Genomic DNA, 8,428 nt, shown 5'->3' on the forward strand with positions numbered 1-8,428 from the left:
CGGCCTCAGGACGATCTGGGAGGGGGAGCAGGGCTCAGGTGGCCATTCAGGATGATGAGTGAGGTCCTAGCTCCAAATGGGAAGCCCAGGCCTTCTTGGGAAGGACTGAGCGCTGTCACCAGAGAGGGTCTGGGAGAGCTAGGGTTGCAGTGCAAGGGACTGATCCTGGCAGAGGTCCTGCAGCTGTCCTGGGTGCAGGGCTGGTAGCACTGGAGGATCTGCTTCTTCCACCAGCTCCCCACAGCCCTCACATCCCCTGCTGGGGAGAGGCACTGCAGGAAGAGCCACGTGGGAATCAAGCCGTGGGGCACCATGCTGGGCTGGTTTCTCTCTTGAAAATAAAAAAGGGAGCAAGCCATGACTGAGGTGACATTTGGTTTATTCTCCGCATGATTTATTTAACACTTGCCAAGAGCTTGCCAAAGGATGCACTGACCCCTGCCACATCCCTGGCTGGTCCCACAGCTCTTGCACAGGCAAGAGATTGAGCTAACAGCAGGAGACCGGTGGTCACAGTGATCTCATTCTGGCTCTTATGGCCTTGCAATTTCTAAGAACTCATGCCAGAAAGAGCTGTGGCTCCTTCTTGAGAGATGCTTTTGTTAACCCAGCTTGTGGTTTCCTCTAGAGCACACTCCAGCTCCTTCCAGGTCATCTCCCAGCACACTCACTAAGCATTTCCATGTAACGAGGGGTTGAAGTGTTTCCCCAGGGAAGAGCAGGAGGCGGCGGGGCAGGGAGATGCAGGGGCAGCCTTTTTGTGGGCAACAGGAGGTGAGGCAGCAGCAAAGCCTGCAGGCTCTGTGCTGTAAACTCACATGGGCTTTTTTGTCCCCACTCCCATCACTGAGCTAACTGTAGGCCTTCGCCTTGGATGAGCTTTAGCCTAGGGGAAAAGCTACTGGGGGAGGAATCACTGTGCAGCCTCACCCATCCTTTGGCAGCCCCTTTGCGGATCCACATCAGTGAGAGCTCAAGGCTTTGTCTCTTTCCAACCCTCACTCTAAATGTCCCACCCTAGATCTTGGTTCTTGGCTGAGCCTTCTCAGCACCAGCAGCCCTGTCTCAAGGGAAACAAAACAAAACAAAACAAAACAAAACAAAACAAAACAAAAAAACTATCAAAAGAAACATTTTGCAACCTGTCCTGACCTTGAGCAGAATACAGAGGGGTCTGGGGATTTCTGAAAGTCCCATGGAATCTCCGGAGTGCCCCAAAACATCCAGAGATCCTCAGGTGTGTCAAAAGGCACACAGAAAGCTCTGGGGCACACCAAAAGGCAAAGCAATGTCTGTCAGGAGACAGAAAGCCAAACAGACAGCAATTGGATGCACGGAAAGCCAAGCCAAGGGCTCTTGAGGGAACAGAAAAGCATGCTGAGGCTGCTGGGGTCACTGCATGGCTGATGGGGAGTGCGGGGGGCACCAAAAGGCCCAAGGAAGGCTTTGGGACAACCTCAAAGGCACGCAGAGGCTCTGGGCTGCACTGGAAGGCAAACAGAGACTCCCGGGGTGCACCAAAAAAACACACAGAGGCATATGGTGCATCCTGAGATGCACACTAAGGCCCTGGGCAGAAGAAGGGGCAGAACAGGATGAGCTGGAGGAGGAGGATCACCTGCCCACTCCTAGGAAGGGGATGTGCAGATCTGAGAGTGGCCTGGGGGAGCCTCCTGAAACACTGAGAGCATCTGCAGTCTGACCGTGCCCTGCAGTGGGGCTGAGCTGGAGGTTGTCCCCCCCAGCAGTGGGGCAGAGGGAGCTTGGCATCATCTTGGAGGACTCTGGGAGGAGGAAGAAAAGTGATTTCCAGGAACAGAGCATCCTCTCACTGGTCCACATAGAAATGTTTGCAACAGAGGGGTGCAGACATCTGGAGAAGAGCATGGACTACAGCCTGCCTAGGGCTAAAGCCTGGTTACCCTGCCTCAGCAGCCCCTGCAGATGTGGGGTCTCCTCCAGAAGTGGGGTTCCCTGCGCAGGTTGTGATAAACCACTATCGTGGAGCCCATAAAGGTGCAGAATAAGATGCTGGCCATGAAGGAGAATGGTCCAATGATCAAGAAGACAATGTAGTGCTGGGCAGACAGTGAGGTCTCCTGACATTGCTTGAAGGACTCATTCCCGAAGGCCATTATTGGATACTTGTTCAGCTGCTCCGGAACTCTGCAGAGGACCAAACTCTTCTCTGGAAGAGAAAAGCAGTGCTGATGGGCACATTGGGCAGCTGGGACAAGGCAGGTGTCAAGGACAGAGGGGATGGCAGATCTGTATGGGACAGACGGGACCAGGACATGAGGACAAGGACCAGGCTGACCAAGATGTCCCAGCGCAGGGTGCAAAGAAGGGAAGCAGTGAGGGTTCAGGACTCATCTATGTCCTGCACCCTGGGGAGTGGGGTGGGATGGGGAGGTGGGCCCAGTGCTGGAGGGGGCACTGGAAAATAGGTTTGGGGCAGGATGGTAGTTGGGGCAGGCAAGGTGGTGGGCCTGGTTCCCAGGGGACAGATATGGGGAACAGTGAGCAGCCAGCCTGGAGGTGCCACAGAAGGTCTCAGCCAGAACACCAGAGCGCACCCAGGCTGGAAGCAAGCAGGAGTGGGGGGCAGCGGAGGGAGAGACCTTGCTGGAACAGCTGCCTCTCACCAAGGTTCACAGGGGAAGAAATGCAGGATCAGACCCATGTTCGTGAAGGCACTGGGGAAGGGGCTGAAGGCACTGAGTCCTGGCTGGGTTAGCAGTGTTGCCCCCCCTGACACACAGGCTCTTCTTGCCCCCTCAGGTGCCCATTGCTCAGCACACCTTGCCCTCAATGTGGCAGGACCGGTGCCACTGCTGGGGACAGCGCTGGGACATTGCCCAGCCCTCGTCTCCAGGCAATCCCTGCTGGTGACCAAGGACGAAGGGTGGGCACCAGGCACCAGACCCAGGGACGCCTCCACCCAAGCAGACGCAGGAGCTGCCACGGCTTGAGAATGGGTCCTGGGGAACCTTGCGGTACCCCCCACGGGCACCGACCACGCAAGCCCACGGCTGGATGACAACCAGGGTGCTGGTGCTGCCTCAGCCCTGACGGCATGACCTGCCAGCGTGGAGTGGGTGCGGGGCTGGGGGACACAGTCCTCCGGGCACTCACCTCGCACTTTTTCCCTGTTGTGGCTGAGCCAGCGCCAGAGGGGCAGGATGCCGCAGCTGCACACCCAGGGGTTGTCCTGCAGGAAGAGGGCTCGGAGCTGGGGCAGGGCACGCAGCACCCCAGGCTCCAGCTCCCCCAGCCTGTTGCTGCCCAGGTTGAGCGTGGCCAGACTGGTGAGGGGCAGGAAGGTTTCGGGGCTCAGCACGGTTAAGTAGTTGTTGCTGAGGTCCAGCTCCTGCAGCGCCCCGAGCCCCACCAGCGCCTGGCTGTGGATCAGCCCCAGATGGTTGTGGGTCAGGCTGAGCAGCAGCAGCCCCGGCAAGGGAGGGAAGGAGCGGGGCTCCAGCACCGCGATGAAGTTGTAGCCAAGCCACAGGGCGCTGGTGTTGGTCGACAGGCTCTGCGGCACCTCGCGGAGCGCGTGCTTGCTGCAGTCTGCCTCCCCCGAGGAGCAGCGGCAGGCGGTGGGGCAGGCTGGCGAGGCCAGCGGCCGCAGGAGAAGCAGGCAGGCCAGCACAGTGCTGGGGCCCCCCCGGCAACCCATGGCTGCCCACCGAGGTGGCGAGGGCTCCCCGATCTCCGGCGCCAGGATTCCCCCCCGGACAGGATCCCCAGCGCCCGTTGCCTCGCCCAGCTGCCCGTCTCCGCCTGGCACCCTCGGGTGAGCCCGGTGGTGCTGAGTAGGGGTGCTGGGCAGTGTCCGGCTGCTCGGCTCCCTGCAGCCACACACATTCCCCAGCTCACCGCCACCCTCCGTCTGCAAACCCAGAGCGGGTTGCACTCCCAGCCTCAGTTTTCTTTGGGGTGGAGCTGCACTTTTTTCAGCAAATATTTTTGCAGTGATGCCTGCCCTGGCAAGGTGCAGAGCCGTGCCCTTGTCCCTCCCTCTGCCAGGCACTGCTCCAGCCAGGTAAGCAGCCAGCTCTGCGTGGCCTGAGATTAACTGCTTGTGTGTGCTGAAGGCTGGAGAGCTGGAAAAAAGCAAAACCAGACCCATCTCTTGGCCTCCAGCTTCCCCATGGGGCATCCCCCGTGAGTGTGCTGCTTTACCAGCCATGTGCATGGGTGCATGGACCCCGGGGCCCCCATGGCTGACTGGGGTGGGACAAAGCTTAAATCATATCATCAGCAGGTCTAACCCCATCTTCTGTGCTGACCCACCATGCCCAGATGTCCTCAATGGGGAGCACTGCTGGGAGCCACGGGCCTCCTCACCGAGCCCAGCCCTTGCCTGGGGTCTGTTTGTCCCTGATGGGAGGCCACAAGCCATGCCAAATTGAGGAGGGTTGGGATGTGAGGCCCATGGGCCACACTCCTCCTCCCCACCAGGATCACCCATCTGCATGTACACTGAGGGACGCCCAGGAGCCCCTACAGGAGAAGGCATGAGGAAGGTGACCTTGCTGGGCTGCAGTTGCCCAAAACTTGTTTACCCTTGCCCTGGCACAGCAGCATGGGTTTGAGAGGGCTCAAAGTCTGTCTCCACCCTGTTTACACTTGCTCCGGTTTCAAAGCTGCCTGAAGCCCTGCAGCAGAAGGCTGGAGGGGAGAAGTGTCACTTCCCAGTGCCCACTGTCCCTGGCAGAGCTCAGTGCACACCAGGGGACATTGCTGGCAGCACCTCATCCCACCTGCGGCCCGGAGTGGGGACACAGAGCAGAGGCACTGTCCCCCACTCACACCCTCACAGCTCCTGTCCTGTTTGGGACCCTGGCAATCACAGTCCCGTAGGAATCCCTGATGCCTCTGCCCTACAGCCAAAGGACTGGGAGAGCAGCAAGGCAGAGAGAGCGTGCTTGCACCCCAGGCCAGGACTGGGATGTTCCCAAATCTGGGGCAGAAGCAGCAGGCAAGCAGTTTATTAATAGCATCCAGATGAGCTTTGGTTTGTTTATCTATCCTGCAGCAAACTCGGTTTGATGCATTAATCCCCATCTGGAAATAATTCAGAGGAATCCTCCAGCCCAGCCCAGGCCCGAAGCAGGGCACTAACCCACAGCCACACAGAGCTGCAGCACCAGCTCATCCCACCAGCAGTTGTGGGTTATATGGGGACCTGGAATTCTAGGGAGCCCCTTCCCAAAATGCTGTTCCTCCCCAGGGCTTGTATTGCCCGCTGCCTGTGGCTACCTGGGATCAGGTGAGAAGAGCAAAATTCGTTGAAAAAGACTCACAACTATTAAACGCAAGGCCATTTCCAGGTTTTTTGTGCTCAGAGAGCCCAGGAGGCTGCAAACCCACCTCAGCTCCTCCGCCAGCCCTTTGCTGTCAGCCTGCTGCACACCCCCGTGGCACATGGTAGGAGAGATGTCCCCAGTGTCCTGCCTGCTGGGGACACTGCCCATGTGCAGGGCGGGCACTAGTTGTGCCTGGCCCCGCTCCTGGTTTGCATACATCGGCTGCACCCTGCTGCAACCGGAGGCTGGTGACCCTTTGGGCTCCTCTACGCCAGCAGTGCCACCGCTGCCCCTTCACACACACTGCCAGAGCTCAGCAGAGCATGAGACTCTGTCACTGCCCCCTTCTCTGGAGCCGGGGGGACTCAGCACCATGCAGGAAGAGCCCAGGTCCCTGTCCCCAGCCAGGGCTGCACCCACCAGTGCCCCGCTCCCCTCCTGCGATGCCTCCTCCTGTGATTTTGGGGTCCACGCAGAATGGCACAACCTGCCCCCAGGGCCAGCAGCAGGGGAGGCTGCTCTGAGCATCCGCTGTGCAAGGACAGTTCAGGGGGGGCCATGCTGACCAATGGAGGAATCCCCCAAGGCATGGGGCTCAACACCAACCCTGCTCTGGCCAAGGGGAATAAATCAGGGTGCCTGGCCAGCACGCCAAGATCGTTCCCACAATGAAGTGATGGAGGGGCAGATAAACCCCTTCAGAGACTCCCACTGGCTGGGAGCTGCAGGGACGTGCACCGAGGCACACAGCAAGGGTCAAGCTTCACAGCTTCGTTCTGGTGCTGGGGGGATGCGGTGGAGCAGGGGTGGGAGCATGGAGGCAAAGACCTGGGCACAGGGACAGGGAGCCAGGGGTCTTTGTCACCCTTCACCATTGAATAGCTGGGACCCAGGGCACTGGGCTGAGCGCAGAGTCCTGCTGGCACTTTTGTATGGAGCCGTGCCCGGAGCCAGCGTGGGCCCAACACAGTCTTCCGACCACCCACCCATGAAGTATTTGGGAAGAGTGAGCCCCTGGGCAGCCCTAGGGGTGCACACGAAAATGGAGGGGAAGGTGCTTTAGGACTCTATGTCAGCTTTTACCCCATCCTTGAAGGCTTTAACTGATTGCATGTTTCCATGTAATTAAAGATCCGAGGCAGGCAGATGCCCACCCCATGGAGTCTCTAAACCACACCAAGTTTCTGCTGTCCCCCCCTTGGCACCTCTGCCCTGGGACATCCCTGGTGGCCCTGCTCCCTTGGCGTGAGCTCCCCAGGTTGGGCTCTGCTGGGCACATCTCAGAGCTCTGACTTTTTTATAGCAGGTGACACCAAGTGGCAGAATTGTGCATGGGCGCTGGTGCGTGGTGTGGGTGCTGTGTACAGTGTGGTGCTGTGAATGGTGTGGGTGCTGTGCACAGGATGGGTGCTGGACTCCTCTGGCTGCAGCCCTGGCACCCAGTGCAGAGGACAGCCAAGCACCAGGACTGCCCGGGGGACATGAGGTCACTGCTGGTCCCAGGCAGGTACAGACTGGGGTCCCCTGCTCAGCCCCAAGGCACAGCCAGTGATGCCTGATGCTAGGATGCTGCAAGAGGTCATAAACCACGTGAAAAACATATGCAGACAATGTGTTCTGAGGAAAGACTTCAAGACCTGAACAGGCAATTCCAAGTCCTGCCCACGAACTGTATTAACATCACCCTGGTGCCCCCCAGTCCTTCCTCATTTGGCCTTTGTTAAACCCACACTGGCTGGGTTCTCATCCTTGCACACCCTGTTTGGAGTCTGGCAGGGAAAGCCATGCAAAGACATGACCTGGAAAAACAGCAGAGGGGCTTCTGTACAGGCTGTGTGCAGGTGTGCAGGTAGGGAGGTGAGGAGAGGGTCAGGCAGGAAAACCAAACCTGGCACAAGCCATAGAGCACAAGGCAAAGCAGGAGCTCCCACGGGTTCTGTCATTTGCAATTTCAACTGTCCAGCTACCCCAGTGCCCAAATTTCTCATGCGGATGGCCAACAGAGCAAACACTTAAAGGAAAGCAATCCAGCAGGGCAGGTCAGTTCTCCCCGTCCCACCCCGACTGCAGGCAGGGCTCTCCCTGGGCTAGCCCGAGGCTTACTGACAAATATGACCAAGACATGCAGCCCAGCAGGGCCAACAGTGTTGTTTAATAGGCGTGAAGCTTTCAGGGTGCCACACGCTCACCAGAGCACTGGGGTGCTGCTGTGCTGTGCCAAGCTCTCGTGTGCCCTGCCTGCGAGGTACTTGGCGGGGGTGTCCCTTCTGCAGAGCCACAGGCGTGGAGAAGCCGGGCATGAGCAAGCCCTGGGCCAGGGACCAGGGGACATCCATGATGGATGGACCAGGTTTCTGAGTTGTCAGAGGTGCGGGTGGGCAGGATGAGGAGGTGGGGGCATTATCATCCCCCGCCCACTGCACCCCAAATTCCATCAGGATGGATAGCAAGCCCTGAGCGAGCTGAAGCCCTTCCCAGGCTGCCAGCACAGCCCCATGGCTACTGTCCACTTGAGGGTCTGGCGCATGGCATGGCATCCCAAAAATGGTCCCAGACTGCACCCCTGGAGCTCAGCTGCCCACACACCACCAGCAGCCCCCTCCTCTTGCTCAGCTTTCGAAGGATGCCGTCACCCCGCAGCAAAGGCACGGCCGGCAGCAGCTGCGTCGGGGGAACGGCGCCGCAGGCACCGTGTCTTGGCACAGCCCCACCGGCTGCTGGGTCACCGCCTTCTCTTTGCACGAGCCCTTGGTGGCCGGGTCGGGCTGGGACCTGCCGGCCACCCGAGGATGCTCCTTGTCAGCCTTGACAGCAAGGAAGGTGGTCAGGTCGAGGTCGAGCATGGCAACGCCGCCGCGTGGCGTGGGCGTGTTTTGGCGGCACTGTGGGCAGGGGATCCAGCGCTGCTCATTGGCGACAGCGTCGAGGCGTTTCAGGCAGGCTTGGCAGAAGGTATGGCCACAGTAGAGCCGGCGCGGCAGCCGGCCGCACAGGTCATAGGAGGAGTAGCAGATGATGCACTCAACCCGCTGGCTGCCCCGGCTTGGGGTGCGCGAGTGTACCCCGACACACAGCCCCGCATCCTCTGCCCGGGGGCTGCCACCAGCCTGGGACAT

General features: G+C 59.4%; 2 protein-coding genes across 2 annotated transcripts; both read right to left on the reverse strand.

Moving 5' to 3' along the window:
• Positions 1-362: 362 nt before the first annotated feature.
• On the reverse strand, positions 363-3,918 carry LRRC26 (leucine rich repeat containing 26). Its single transcript, XM_032988550.2, has 2 exons — positions 3,136-3,918; positions 363-2,188 (listed from the first exon to the last, which is right to left on the reverse strand). The coding sequence occupies exons 1-2, from the start codon at positions 3,677-3,679 to the stop codon at positions 1,929-1,931; spliced, it is 804 nt and encodes a 267-aa protein (XP_032844441.1). The 5' UTR covers positions 3,680-3,918; the 3' UTR covers positions 363-1,928.
• Positions 3,919-7,921: 4,003 nt separating this feature from the next.
• Positions 7,922-8,428, reverse strand: RNF224 (ring finger protein 224). Its single transcript, XM_032988655.2, has one exon. It carries the CDS (start codon positions 8,426-8,428, stop codon positions 7,922-7,924), a length of 507 nt encoding a protein of 168 aa, XP_032844546.1.

This window comes from Tyto alba, unplaced genomic scaffold, assembly GCF_018691265.1.
Source record: "Tyto alba isolate M040663 unplaced genomic scaffold, T.alba_DEE_v4.0 Super-Scaffold_11, whole genome shotgun sequence".
NCBI classification, from domain to species: Eukaryota; Metazoa; Chordata; class Aves; order Strigiformes; family Tytonidae; genus Tyto; species Tyto alba.

Bases quoted from the DNA above. Each gene is read 5' to 3' on its own strand.
- LRRC26 (XM_032988550.2), bottom strand. From the start codon at position 3,679: ATGGGTTGCCGGGGGGGCCCCAGCACTGTGCTGGCCTGCCTGCTTCTC. The intron at 2,189-3,135 runs GTGAGTGCCCGG...TTTCTCTTCCAG, and splicing joins CAACAGGGAAAAAGTGCGAG to AGAAGAGTTTGGTCCTCTGC.
- RNF224 (XM_032988655.2), bottom strand. From the start codon at position 8,428: ATGTCCCAGGCTGGTGGCAGCCCCCGGGCAGAGGATGCGGGGCTGTGT.